The sequence below is a fragment of the Denticeps clupeoides genome, chromosome 18 (genome assembly GCF_900700375.1).
Source record: "Denticeps clupeoides chromosome 18, fDenClu1.1, whole genome shotgun sequence".
Classification (NCBI taxonomy): domain Eukaryota; kingdom Metazoa; phylum Chordata; class Actinopteri; order Clupeiformes; family Denticipitidae; genus Denticeps; species Denticeps clupeoides.
Window position 1 is genome coordinate 469,799 of NC_041724.1, and position 14,442 is coordinate 484,240.

The 14,442-nt window shown below is 46.0% G+C and overlaps 2 protein-coding genes across 3 annotated transcripts; both read left to right on the forward strand.

Moving 5' to 3' along the window:
- The first annotated feature begins 719 nt into the window (after positions 1-719).
- sfxn5b (sideroflexin 5b) lies at positions 720-9,471 on the forward strand. Its single transcript, XM_028960573.1, has 14 exons — positions 720-868; positions 5,352-5,420; positions 5,548-5,625; positions 5,708-5,734; positions 5,836-5,890; positions 5,972-5,997; positions 6,080-6,133; positions 6,956-7,012; positions 7,177-7,242; positions 7,319-7,409; positions 7,503-7,618; positions 7,695-7,780; positions 8,374-8,491; positions 8,577-9,471. Exons 1-14 carry the CDS (start codon positions 812-814, stop codon positions 8,652-8,654), a joined length of 978 nt encoding a protein of 325 aa, XP_028816406.1. The 5' UTR covers positions 720-811; the 3' UTR covers positions 8,655-9,471.
- Positions 9,472-10,016: 545 nt separating this feature from the next.
- smyd5 (SMYD family member 5) lies at positions 10,017-14,180 on the forward strand. Of its 2 annotated transcripts, none has more exons than XM_028960571.1 (13): positions 10,017-10,170; positions 10,888-10,996; positions 11,153-11,292; positions 11,930-12,051; positions 12,176-12,245; positions 12,373-12,477; positions 12,620-12,682; positions 12,771-12,841; positions 12,920-13,026; positions 13,110-13,166; positions 13,251-13,345; positions 13,844-13,914; positions 13,978-14,180. In XM_028960571.1, the coding sequence occupies exons 1-13, from the start codon at positions 10,078-10,080 to the stop codon at positions 14,105-14,107; spliced, it is 1,233 nt and encodes a 410-aa protein (XP_028816404.1). In that variant the 5' UTR covers positions 10,017-10,077; the 3' UTR covers positions 14,108-14,180. The 2 variants fall into 2 exon arrangements, with proteins under 2 accessions (XP_028816404.1, XP_028816405.1); XM_028960572.1 differs by having other exon boundaries at positions 14,012-14,180.
- Positions 14,181-14,442: the final 262 nt, after the last annotated feature.

The window sequence follows — 14,442 nt, forward strand, 5'->3', positions numbered from 1 at the left end:
CGCGTGTCTTTTTTTATCTCCATAAAATCAGCAGTTGATGAAATATTGATGCGTTGTCCAAGATAATGTTAATATTATAATACTGTCAATTTCTGCAACATGCAATACTTCTCTTTGCAATCATGATGCGAATGTGAAGAAAATGACCCTGAAAGGATTACGCCAGGATTTTGGTGATTTCCAGTCCCTGTTCAACAGGCTGAAACTGCTGTTCCCCTGTCCGCCACAGGGCGGCGCTGCAGCACAAGTTAATTAATTACCCAACCCGGTTCCACACTTTCACATTTTTAAAATCTCTTTTAATGAACATGGATTACTTTAGCAACTAAACGTCGGCTGTTCTTCGCCGAGATTCGTAGATAAATGCCATCCAGGAGGCAGCCGCCGTTTTACCCTCATTACATTTTGGAGCTAGATTGTTGAGACGCTCATATTGCAGCAAACGTCCTGGGATTCAGGACCGGAGGCGTGTGTTCTGCTTTATAGCTCCGCGTCGATTTTGTTCCTTAAACTTCATTATTTGCCGCTCGTTGCGCAACACCTTTGATTGGAAACATCGGTTCTCTCGCGTTCACCCGTTTAAACTACAGCTCCCATGATGCACCATTCCATTGAGCGCAACGCTGGCTGGGATTTGTAGTCGTGCGCGCTCGGCGGTCAGCGGCGGAGCGAATGGTAGAAACTACGCCTCCCATCGGCCACTGCGGCCGACCGCTTGACTAGTTTCCCCACTCGAGTTCACACTTGTTTAAAAACCCCGTTTGATGATTCGCGTCAGCGTTTAAGAATTTTTTTTTTACTGTCCGCGGACATGTCGGGTCCCGGGACCTGCCCGACCTTTCAGCTGGGGAGACCGCGCTACGACCAGGTAGCCACTTCCTCTCTCTTTCTCTAGTTTTGTAAAAGAAATTAATCTGTGCAAAGTGCATTGTTTGCCTCCATCAGCAGCAGCTTGTCCGGCGGAGAACCGGATTCGGGTTCCGTCGCAGCGAAAGTTGCGGATCGGCTTAACGCGGACATCTGACCCGCGGAGCATCATAACGCATCGATATAATTCGATCAGTCAGCGGTGATCAATGGAAAACGATCTCAGTTTTTTTTAAGTAGGGAGAGCAATCAAACGAAAAGAAAAAAAAAAACGAGGCATTAATAATTAATAAGTTTATTGTCATGCAATAATTCTTATTTATTTTTCTGCTTTGTTTTCTTTTAATAATGATATTAGTAAGTTATTAATTTTCCATGCAATGCCGCTGTTTTGTCTGCAGTTCTGAAATCTGGGTCACTTCCATGCAGTTCATCTCCTGTAATGAGTCCAGACTGCAGATCATCTCACGCTCCTCATTTCATTAACGGTGCAATCAGTCACATTTATATACATTTTTACATTTACAGCATTTACCAGACGCCCTTATCAGAGCGACTTACAATCAGTAGTTACAGGGACAGTCCCCCCCTGGAGACACTCAGGTTTAAGTGTCCTGCTCAGGGACACGATGGTAGTAAGTGGGGTTTGAAACTGGCTCTTCTGGTTCACTCGGCTATGAACCATATATATATATCGTGTGAAGCTACAAGGAAAATGAAGGTTTATTTGATGATTGTGTTCGTGCTGCATTTCTTCCTGACCCTGAAGCAGGAACCATGCAGAACATTTCTGGGCCAGATCCTCACCGGCATGGGTGCAGTATTTCTGACTTCTGTATTTGTGTGTTGAGGTGTGTGTGTGTGTTTTATGCCGGGTTTAATCCTGGCTCTTGCTGGATTCCGGAGGATTCCGCCTTTGTTGAAATGAGGCCAGTGCTGGAATGGGGGGGTTCTGTCTGTTTTCCTGCTTATTCTCAGGAGAGTCGGAGCGTATGAATAATTAAAGTTCGTCTTTCTCGCATGCCGACTTCCCGTCTCGTGTTCCGAGGCTGCAGCGTTCCCTCTTCCCCCCAAAACCAAGATCCTTCTTCTCCGTCCCGGCCTTGTTTTGTGGGAAGGAGGCGGGCGATTGGCGCTGCCATGCTGCTGGCGGACCCCTCCACCGGCCCCTCCTGAGACTGGCACTCATTAGTGCTGGCACTGCCACACAGGATTCTGGGAAACTCTGAAGTAAAGAACTGATTCAGACATTTTAAACCCTTTCGTATTCCGCGCGTGAATTTAATCCATCGTACCTGTAATAGTTTAATAACCATTAACATTCAGCGTATTTCCACGTGGTTCCTACGGGAGTAGAAGAGAGGAGCTGATTACAGATTAGACCCTCTGCAGATCAGGAGTTCCACCAAAATGCTTTGATTCTATGGAGCATTTGAATTCTGATGCCCAGACTCAGACTGACGCTAACTAAGTTGGAGCCCAAGGCAACATTTGTAGGTGCTCCCCCAGGGGTTGGGGTTTGGGTTGCAGCCTGAACGCTGCTTTTCATGCCAACTTGGCACGAACGCATTTTACCACTGAGCAGCATAAAAGACTGCGACGTGGAGGGTTGAACAGCGTTTTTTTTAAACCTTTGTTGCAACCTTTAGAGATATGGAGATTATTGTCCCTGTTGGCTTGCCATAGTGGGCTGGGAATCGCGGTGGTCTGATAGGAAAGTTACATCTGATTTAATAGTATTACTAATACTACTAATAATACTAATTCATGTGGTCCTTGTTCCTTTCATATTAAGACACAACACAACAATATTTTATTTTCTTCCTTCATTCGTGGAACGCCTGGATGGATTTGGACTATTACCTTTGGTACCTATAGTACCTTTTAGTACCTATATTAGGTATGTTACCCATATCTATAGTATGTTTTAGTACCTATATTAGCTATATTAGGTATGGTACCTATATTACTTATAGTACCTTTTTAATACCTACATTACCTATATTAGGTATGGTACCTATATTATCTATGGTACGTTTTAGTACCTATAGTACCTATATTAGCTATATTAGGTATGGTACCTATATTACTTATAGTACCTTTTTAATACCTACATTACCTATATAAGGTATGGTACCTATATTACTTATAGTACCTTTTTAATACCTACATTACCTATATAAGGTATGGTACCTATATTACTTATAGTACCTTTTTAATATCTACATTACCTATATAAGGAATGGTACCTATATTACTTATAGTACCTTTTTAATATCTACATTACCTATATAAGGTATGGTACCTATATCATCTATTGTACGTTTTAGTACCTATAGTACCTATATTAGCTATACAGGGAGTGCAGAATTATTAGGCAAGTTGTATTTTTGAGGAATAATTTTATTATAGAACAACAACCATGTTCTCAATGAACCCAAAAAACTCATTAATATCAAAGCTGAATGTTTTTGGAAGTAGTTTTTAGTTTGTTTTTATTTTATAGCTATTTTAGGGGGATATCTGTGTGTGCAGGTGACTATTACTGTGCATAATTATTAGGCAACTTAACAAAAAACAAATATATACCCATTTCAATTATTTATTTTTACCAGTGAAACCAATATAACATCTCCACATTCACAAATATACATTTCTGACATTCAAAAACAAATCAGCGACCAATATAGCCACCTTTCTTTGCAAGGACACTCAAAAGCCTGCCATCCATGGATTCTGTCAGTGTTTTGATCTGTTCACCATCAACATTGCGTGCAGCAGCAACCACAGCCTCCCAGACACTGTTCAGAGAGGTGTACTGTTTTCCCTCCTTGTAAATCTCACATTTGATGATGGACCACAGGTTCTCAATGGGGTTCAGATCAGGTGAACAAGGAGGCCATGTCATTAGTTTTTCTTCTTTTATACCCTTTCTTGCCAGCCACGCTGTGGAGTACTTGGACACGTGTGATGGAGCATTGTCCTGCATGAAAATCATGTTTTTCTTGAAGGATGCAAACTTCTTCCTGTACCACTGCTTGAAGAAGGTGTCTTCCGGAAACTGGCAGTAGGACTGGGAGTTGAGCTTGACTCCATCCTCAACCCGAAAAGGCTCCACAAGCTCATCTTTGATGATACCTGCCCAAACCAGTACTCCACCTCCACCTTGCTGGCGTCTGAGTCGGACTGGAGCTCTCTGCCCTTTACCAATCCAGCCATGGGCCCATCCATCTGGCCCATCAAGACTCACTCTCATTTCATCAGTCCATAAAACCTTAGAAAAATCAGTCTTGAGATATTTCTTGGCCCAGTCTTGATGTTTCAGCTTGTGTGTCTTGTTCAGTGGTGGTCGTCTTTCAGCCTTTCTTACCTTGGCCATGTCTCTGAGTATTGCACACCTTGTACTTTTGGGCACTCCAGTGATGTTGCAGCTCTGAAATATGGCCAAACTGGTGGCAAGTGGCATCTTGGCAGCTGCACGCTTGACTTTTCTCAGTTCATGGGCAGTTATTTTGCACCTTGGTTTTTCCACACGCTTCTTGCGACCCTGTTGACTATTTTGAATGAGACGCTTGATTGTTCGATGATCACGCTTCAGAAGCTTTGCAATTTTAAGAGTGCTGCATCCCTCTGCAAGATATCTCACTATTTTTGACTTTTCTGAGCCTGTCAAGTCATTCTTTTGACCCATTTTGCCAAAGGAAAGGAAGTTGCCTAATAATTATGCACACCTGATATAGGGTGTTGATGTCATTAGACCACACCCCTTCTCATTACAGAGATGCACATCACCTAATATGCTTAATTGGTAGAAGGCTTTCGAGCCTATACAGCTTGGAGTAAGACAACATGCATGAAGAGGATGATGTGGACAAAATACTCATTTGCCTAATAATTCTGCACTCCCTGTATTAGGTATGGTACCTATATTGCCTATATTATTACAGTACCTATACCACAGGCCGGTGTTATAACAGATCAGCATATCAGAATGGCGTACCCTTGGGTAATGCGTTCCGGTCGAAATTGCGTGTATTGTCATTGTCCGTGTGGGGTCATGAACTATCTGAAAAATCCACAACCCAGTGGAAATTCTACAAAAAATCGGAAATGCATATGAAAGGTTGAAAGCTATTTTTGTGTCTTTGCGATGCATATCATGTGAAAGCTCTCGATCCATAAAATGACATTAATTAAAAAAAACAACGACTTAACGAATGAACACAAAGAAGAGGTTGGTGCCAAAAAAAACCCCGCAGAGAACACCATCATCTGTGTGTTGAAAATGAAATGAAACCAACACACGGAGTTGGATCAGAACATGGTCATTTTCTGTTTTTTGGTTATTTTGCGTCAATATAAGAATTATTTTTCTCTTTTTTGCCACATTGGATTTTCTCTGCATGATTTCTGTGTAACTTTGTTGAAGGGCGTATATCTGCATGCTGCGGGTGGGACTGACGGTTCTCTCTCTCGCTCTTCAGAGCACGTTTCTGGGCAGGTTGAGGCATTTTATTGAAGTCATTGATCCCGGAACCTTGTTTGTATCACAGGTAAAAGACGCGTCTTCCCATCCTCCCTTCCCAACCTTTTAATAGACATTTTAATACAATTAATGTTTCCTAAAAATGTTTCCTGATCTCCTATGAGAAAATGTATTAATTTATTGATTTGATACAGAGTCGTTTAAACGCGAGCGTGAAACTCCTGGATGATTATAAGAGCGGGAATCTTCCTCCTGGAGTCACGGATTTCCAGGTAACACCGGAAATGAGTTGTAGGCTCATCTGGACAGTCCTGTCATGGTTTTACTTTTTACGTTTTTTTTTTTTTTTTTTAGCTCTGGGAAGCTCAGAAGATCAAGCAGGTGAGGACGCCGGTCTTCTTCTCATAATCCCGGGATACCAGTACGAACAGCCTACTGAACAGTCAGGGGATCAGAGATGATGAGTGTGTGTGTAATTACAGGCCATTATTCATCCAGACACTGGAGAAAAGATCTTCATGCCTTTTCGCATGTCAGGTAGCTCGCACTGCCTGTTATTATATTCTGGGTTTTAAACTGTTCTGTTCTCTCATCGTATATTTTCCACTCTTGGAACAGGCTATGTTCCATTTGGAACGCCAATTGTGAGTTTTCCTGTTCCTCCCGACGTTATTTCGACTGTAGATGTTTGTGCCGCGGTGAAAAGTGGGTTTCTTTGTGACTCAGGTGGTCGGGCTGCTGCTGCCGAGCCAGACTCTCGCGTCCACCGTTTTCTGGCAGGTGAGAAGCATGCACACGTCTTATCTAAATGAAACATTAATGCCAGGAGAAGAAGAGATGAGACAAAGTCCCTCAAACGTCCAGCACTTACAGCAAATTGGTGAGAGGGGTTTGGGAACATTTTGTGAAGCTTTGAATTCTGTGCACCGCCTTGAATTGAGTGAAGTTATGCCTGGCGGCATTAATTGAACCGGAGTTTATGTTTTGTTGACAATATCTTCAATATTTCAAAGCAATTTGCAGTTCATCTTGTGGCATGAATATTCGTGGCTGAACGGCAATTAAAGCATTAGTGAGAGAGAGAGAGGGAACGCTGTCTGTCGGGCATCATAATTAGCTGTGACCTCATTTGCATCTCGCAAGGGCAGCTGAAAGCCACCAATTCAGCTCGGCTGGGACGAACCGGCTGAACTATCCGGTCCGTGGCCGTACGATCTCCGTTTAAAAGCCGCGGAAACGTGAGCAGATGGTCCCAAGCGCCTCGTCGATGTTCAGAAACCAGACCAGTCGCGACCTTCACGCTTGTATTGCCTCTCAGTCGGTCGAGCGGGTAGAAAAGTGCACCCATCTGCCACACTAAAACACTGGTTGCTAATAATATGAATTAGTGTGATTCAGTAATACTAATATAACACCAACTGGATCAGTAATTAGGACGCAGTTTATGCAGCTCGTGTTATGAGTTAGTGTTGAAAATGGTTTAATCTTTTCCGATATTCATATGTTGTTTAAATGTAAAAAGGTATAATAACCCATCGTTTTGTAGTGAATACACTAGTTTGGCATCTAATGCTGCATCTTCTTCTTCTTCTCCTCCTCCAGTGGTTGAACCAGAGTCACAACGCTTGTGTGAACTACGCCAACCGAAACGCCACCAAGGTGAAAAGATGGACGGAAGCTCTTGGATGAGTTTGATTCTCTAGTATAAAATGAACAGATTGGCCTTCAGTGGGCAGAATTATGTAGATTTACACAATTCAGATTCAGAAAATATCGAATACCGTTCTTACATGATGTTACATGCTTTATTTGTACTTTATTAGCCCACGCCGACATCCAGGTTTTTAGAGGGGTATCTGGGAGCCGTGACCAGCGCCGTCTCCATTGCGGTCAGTCGCCGCTTCCCCGCCTCTCGGTCCAACGTTCCACGTACGCGCCGGTGAATTTGTGTTTGTGTGTGAAAAGGTCGGGCTGAACGCTCTGGTGCAGAAATCCAGCCGCTTCAGTCCCGCAGCCCGGCTGCTGATTCAGAGACTTGTCCCCTTCCCGGCCGTGGGTATGCAGGATAAAAGCACTCCGGCTCGTCTTCACCGGCGGCTGTGTGGACGGCCTTCTTGCTGACGCGGTTCTGCTGTTCTTCCGCACGCAGCCGGCGCCAACATCTGCAACGTGGGCCTGATGAGGCACAGCGAGCTGGTGGACGGTATCGATGTGCTGGACAACAAGGGGAACGTGGTGGGGTCGTCCCGCATCGCCGCCAAGCACGTCAGTGTCCGCCGCAGGGTGCCACGCGTCTGCGGTGATCAAACGTTCTCATTCGTTTTCTCTCTTTTTTTTACAGGCGCTGATGGAAACGGCCTTGACGCGAGTGGTCCTGCCGATGCCCATTTTTGTCCTGCCACCAATGATCATGACCTTTCTCGAAAAGTATGTTATGGTGGAATTATGTTTGTCACTGTGGCAGGTATGAAGATGGACGCAAACGTGCACAATTACCACAAACGGGAATTAATACAAAGTACGACATGACTTACAAGGACAGGCAGACCATCGTCAACCTGAGGACGAGAAACGTCAACTCGGTTCAATTCAAAGAGCTTCATTTGTCCCCGAGGGGAAATTCAAAATGCACAGAAGCGCACATATATAACAGTCGTTACATTAGACACACAATAGCAATTTTCTGTATATTGTACCATTTATTACAACAACACACATGCAAACAATCACAGCAACAGGATAATAGTCGAGTCTTATGATGATATTAATGGCTAGTAAACACCCCACTTGAAACATGGGGTTCCTCAGGGTCCTGTTTTGGGACCATTGCTGTTTTCACGGCAGCACTGTGGCGTGGCGAGAATGCTCTCCCAGTGTTGACGTGGGTTTCTTCTCGCCGTCTAAAGGCGCGTACGCTTGTTGGACGGGTGAGATTTTCACTGCATGTGCTGCCCTGATATTTCAGCTGTTTCCCCTGTGTGACCTACATTACATTCCTGCTGTTTTTAATCGCGCGCCAGACTCCCGCTGCTGCAGACGCACCGCCGGCTGATGCTGCCCATCCACAGCCTGGTGTGCCTGGCCGCGTTCGCCGTGTCTTTGCCCGTGGCCATCAGCCTGTTTCCCCAGATGTCTGAGGTGCCTCCTCCTCCTCTGCCAGACAGCTGCTGTAACTTGTTCCTCCATCACAGTCACGCCGCTGTTTATTTCTCACCTTCCACAGATCGAAGTCTCTCATCTTGAGCCAGAAATCGCCATGGCAACAGATTGCAAGGTGGTGACCTACAACAAGGGGCTGTGATGAACCGGAGAGCCGGAGGAGACGCAAATCGGCAAAACAAAGACTGAATCTGGGAAAGTCCCGTAGGAGGACGGCGTGTAACTAACCAAGCAATACTAACTCAGACCTGTCGTAGCTGCAACCACCGCCGTTCAGGCAATAACAATACAAATACGGTGTTCAGATCGCACCCCTAATATAATGACCGGTGAGAGATCACTGACTAGGGCTATTTTAGGCAGAAAGTGAACATTTTGTCCTTGGAAACAGGAAAAAAGGGGCAAGCGTAAGGATTTGAACCTTGTGATGCCAAGATGGGCCACGGCATCTCCAAAAGTGCAGCTGTTTTGGAATGTTCCTGGTGTGAAGGTACGAAACATGGTCCAGGGAGGGAAAACCGGCTTCTGTGGTCTCCATGGATAGATGGTTTTAATGTTGTGGCTGATTGGGGATTTTTTACATTTTTGTTAGCGTTTAGAATCGTCCTTTGCATGTGATCCTTTTACAAATGTACCCCTGTTCCGTTACTGTATATATATTTTATCAGTGTACATTTTATGCTTTTTTCCCTCTTCATTCAATTACAAGTAATTTGTGGGCCCTTGGCTGCTAATACATTTCTCTTATTTTTCAGTCTTATTGCAATAACAACTTCCTTTTGACATTTACACACACACACACACACACACACACACACACACACACATATATATATATATATATATATATATATATATATATATAATAGCATATGCCACATTTTTCAATTATTCAATATTATCTACTAAAAGTAGATGCTCTGTCAGGTATGGACTGGTCTTTAACAAATTAAAATATTTAATAAATATGTATTATTGTCTCTTAAACGTCATTTTCTCTCTTCCTTTGAATCAGCATTATGGTAGAATATTGCAGCATCAAAAAACCCCAAAAAGAGTGTTGACTAGGCAAGTAGAACATTGATTTTCATCAGAATAAATGTAAAATGTGTTTTTTTTTTTATCTCTTATTTTGACTCCCAATATATTACTGTTTGGGACAGTCCCCCTGGAGACACTCAGGGTTAATGGCCACGATGGCACTGTGGGTACATAATTGTGGTTACATTTGGGGGCTGCACAGACTGTTAACAACTGTTAAAATTGGGTTCAAACCCCACTTACTACCATCGTGTCCATGAGCAAGACACTTAACCCTGAGTGTCTCCAGGGGGGGACTGTTCCTGTAACTACTGACTGGATAAGGGCGTCTGGTAAATACTGTAAATGTAATAATAAGTAATTTTGTGGGCTGGCGTGACCGCACTGTCCGTGGCCTGCTGATACAGGGGCGCCCGGCAGGTGGCAGCAGCGCTCGTCACCTCGTTGCCCGCGGTAAAGGGGGAGAAGAAGCGCGGACGAACGGGCGCTCTGATTGGTGCAGCGGCTTGCGGGGCGGTTTCAAGATGGCGGCCCCCCAGGACGACATGTTTTCCCTCTGCGTGGACCCGCTGAAAGTTCGGCAGAATGTGGAAGTCCGGTTCATCGACAACGTCAAGGTCAGTCGCGCCGTCCACGTGTGAAAAGTGACGTGCGGCGGCGCGAATCCGGCGCAATTCCCGGTTTTCCGCGAACGCGTGCAGCCTGCGTGCCTGGAGCAGCAGGGATTGCTGGGAATTCGGGCTTCATTTACGTCCGTTTAGAAAATGTTGGCTAAATTTAACTTGGTCGGCGACCTTCTCCCGGCTCCTCACACATTAAACTACTCAGTGCTGGTGTCCCTCTTTCTCATGGACTTTAGCTCAGAATCACAGTGCTGGACATGTGACGTCACGCCCACACGCTCATTCCTTCATACTAATTACCCCCAATATTTACTCTAGTTTTTTTATGACGTTTCCTTTCGTATAATTTCTCTGCCGTCCGTTTTAGAGGGGCAGAATAGAAAACAGTCATGTAAATTACAGCTGATGACCTGATGGGGTCAACTTGGAGGAAGAAACACTTGCTTAAGTTCGGCTTTTCAGGGTTTAGTTAAACGATATTTTGGTAAATTTGACTTCTGTGTGTGTTTTTGGACATTTGCACAGAAAATTTTCCTAAGTCATTCAAAAGTCATGGAAGTTCTTTTGTAAAAATGTGTAAGAACCCAGCAATGTCCTCCAGTCAGACCACGCCCACCGTTGGCTCCCTGCGGTTTACGGAGCGGCGTTTTCTTTGCGGTTAATGTGCGTGTACTGATGCTGAAACTGCCAACTTGTTTCGTTCATCTTCAGGGAAAGGGGATATTTGCGAAGAGAGACATCCGTAAAGGAGAGAGCATTTTTACAGAGCGCCCCCTCATCTCTGCCCAGTTCTTGTGGAACGCGTTATATAAGTATAAAGGTGAGAGCCGTGCATGCTGAAGTCTGAGGACCGATCCAGACGGAATGTCCCTGCGGACATAAGCCTAAATGATCAACATGGAACCATGAAACCGTGCTTCTTGTCTCATTATGATGGTTGTCACAATAACAAGGAGTTCTTGGTTCTGTTCGCCAGCATGCGAGTACTGCATGCGTTCTCTGGAGACGGCGGAGGAGAACGCGCAGCGGCTGAGTGGGAAGCCCGGCCTCAGCCTGCCACGGCCGGAACTCTGTAGAGTACGTCCCGACCTACAACAAGCCTGCCCACAGTGCCAGGTGTGTATAGGACGGACGTCTACGTGTTTCTTAAAGGTCCCCTGACATGAAAATGTGACTGCGAGGTTATTTAACATTAATACGAGTTCCCCCAGCCTTTCTATGGTCCTGCAGTGGCTAGAAATGGCGATGGGTGTAAAGAGTGTTTAGTTCATTCTGCTTCACGCCTTCCAGTCCGCGCCAAACTTTGTGGTTGGTGGATGGTGTTGATGACGTCCCGCCTCTCTCCTCCTCATTAGCATTTAAAGCTAGAGACGCAGATATGGTGCGTCCTGGGAAATCTCACCAATTCTGCACCAAGACTGAATTTCAGAAAGAGACTTTAGATACAGAATTAGGGGACCAACAAGACTGATATAAAATCAAAGAAAAAAGTTCATGTCAGGGGACCTTAAAATCCACCTTAAGCACCCATGCTTGAGGTAAGATCCAGAAGACCCAGGTTCGAATCCCACTTACTACCATCGTGTCCCTGAGCAAGACACTTATTCCTGAGTGTCTCCAGGGGGGGGACTGTCCCTGTAACTACTCATTGTAAGTCGCTCTGGATAAGGGCGTCTGGTAAATGCAGTAGATGTAAATGTAAGAGCACCACCCTCATCACCACAGTTCGGAAGATGTTGGTCGCCCTCTACAGGTGATGTACTGCAGTGCAGAGTGCAGACAGGCGGCTCTGGACCAGTACCACCGGGCGCTCTGTCTGGGCGGCTCCCACGAAGACCCCGACCATCCCGTCAACAAACTGCAGGAGGCCTGGAGGTGCATTAATTACGCAGAATGGACCCTCAACCATCATGTGTAGCAGATAGAAATTTACACCTTCTTAAAATAAGGGTGTAGGATCTTAAATTTAAAGGATCTGAGTCCTTCATCTTGCCCTCAGGAACGTCCACTTCCCACCAGAGACCTCCAGCATCATGCTGATGGCGAAGATGGTGGCCACAGTTAAACAGGTGATCAGAGGCGGAAATTCTTTTTTAAATGTTCCTCGAGTATTTTGTTTAAGAGCTCGTAGTTTTTCTCACTTACCCAAGATGCAGCGTTCTGAGCCAATGTGCTCGTCTTTCTTTACTTCATCAGGCTCAGGACAAGGGCCGCTGGCAGAGGCTCTTCTCTCAGTTCTGCTGCCGCTCTGCTAATGAGGAAGAGGAGCTCGCACACAAACTGCTGGGAGAGAAGTTTCAGGTGCTTTACCTTCTCACTGCAGTGCTAACATGTCGAGAGAAGGAAACTCTCTCGTTTAAATAGAGCACGAATACTCAAAAACCCCCCGTTTCTCCCTCCTGTGTTATTATGAATAACTTTTTATGTTCAAATGTTCGATCAGGGTCAGTTGGCTCTGCTCAGAGGTCTGTTCACAACGGCGCTTTATGACGAGCACCTCGTCCGGGTACGTCTGTTTCACCTGCGTTTACGTTTGATTTATGTAATGTCCGTGTACGAGGTGTGTAAAAATGTAATATTGTGTTGGTCTCCAGTGGTTTACTCCGGAGGGCTTCTGCTCCCTCTTTTCTCTGGTGGGGACGAATGGACAGGGCATTGGGACCAGGTGAATAATTATTATTATAATAATTATAATGATTTAAATTTTAATTTGATTATTTGTGTGTTTTTGAACGATGTGAAGTTCCCTCAGCCAGTGGGTTCATGCCTGTGACGCGCTGGAGCTGCCAGACCAGCAGAGGGAGCAGCTGGATGCTTTTATTGACCAGTTATACAAGGACATTGAGAAAGGTCACACACTCACACTCGCACACTCACCCCGACGCACGGCACTTCACCGGCGCGAGAACCGATATCCTATTTCCTGCCTGCAGAGACGGGCGACTTTCTGAACTGCGAGGGTTCCGGACTCTTCCTGCTGCAGAGCTCCTGTGAGTTCGCCGTTCCGCGGGCTTCTCGCGTCCTCTGCCGGTTCTCCGTTACCGACCCCGCGGCCGCGTCTCTCTGTCGTCTAGGTAACCACAGCTGCGTGCCGAACGGCGAGGCGTCCTTCCCCGACAACTACTTCCTGCTCCATCTCACAGCCCTGAGCGACGTCCGCGCCGGCGAGGTGAGAGGATGGGAGCGGTGCATGATGGGAGTTGTCAGTCAGGCTTACAGGGAGGACGCGCCGAGGATTTTTATCTGGCTGAACTCGGTATGATTACACGCGGTAATTGCCGCCTGAGGGCTGATGGAACTTTCGCTTTTAGCTTCCGATCAAAAGTGACAAGTTGACCGGACGTCCAATTAGGACCGCGGACACGATGACGTGGACGCTAATGCAGAGTTAATCGTCGGCCTAATGTCTCCGTCAGCGAGGCCGTGTAGAACCTGGAACGATCCACGGCTAATGGAGGCTTTAGAAGGAGAACGTTCCAGATTTACCTCCTCCTCCCCAGGAACTCCGCCCGCTTCACGATCCCATCAGATTGTAAAATTGGAATTTATGTAAAGAATTGAGTGAGTCTACTAGCAGTAGGAACCTGGCCTGCAGATATTCAATCGAATTGGGGGATATTTTCCCCTCTTGAGAGGAATTGGGGGTTTGACGCCGCGGTTCTTGCAGGAAATCTGCATCAGCTACCTGGACTGCTGCCAGAGGGACCGGAGCCGCCACAGCCGCCACAAGATCCTGAGGTGAGATCCTGAGTTACCCCCCGGCGGGACCCGCGTCTTCATTCACGTATGTCTCCCCTCCAGGGAGAATTACCTGTTCGTCTGCTCCTGCTCCAAGTGCACGTCCCAGGCGGACGAGCCGGATGTGACGTCAGACGAGGAGGAGGACGGTGAGGCGGAGGGAGAGACCGAGGACGAGATGACAGACGTGTGACGCCGCGCGGTCACCCGGAGGGCCACCGCCATACCCCCCCCCAGTACGCCCTGGTATTATTCCAGTATGCAAAACGTGTTTTTTTTTTTTTTTTTTTTTTTTTTTTTTAATCTGTTCTTTTTAGGAGACGCGTCTATGCATCAAGATCTGGTTTTCACTGTGGGCTTTGCGGTAACTGCTTAAGGAAGACGTGTACAGCATATTGTTGTTATACCGTTTTATTATTGTCACCGTGTCTGGGGCCCCACCCGCCCCGCCCGGCCTGGCCCGGTCTCTCAGTTACATCTGAGGGGTTTGTAATGCAGCCAACTTGTTCCCTTACATTCAATAAAAGA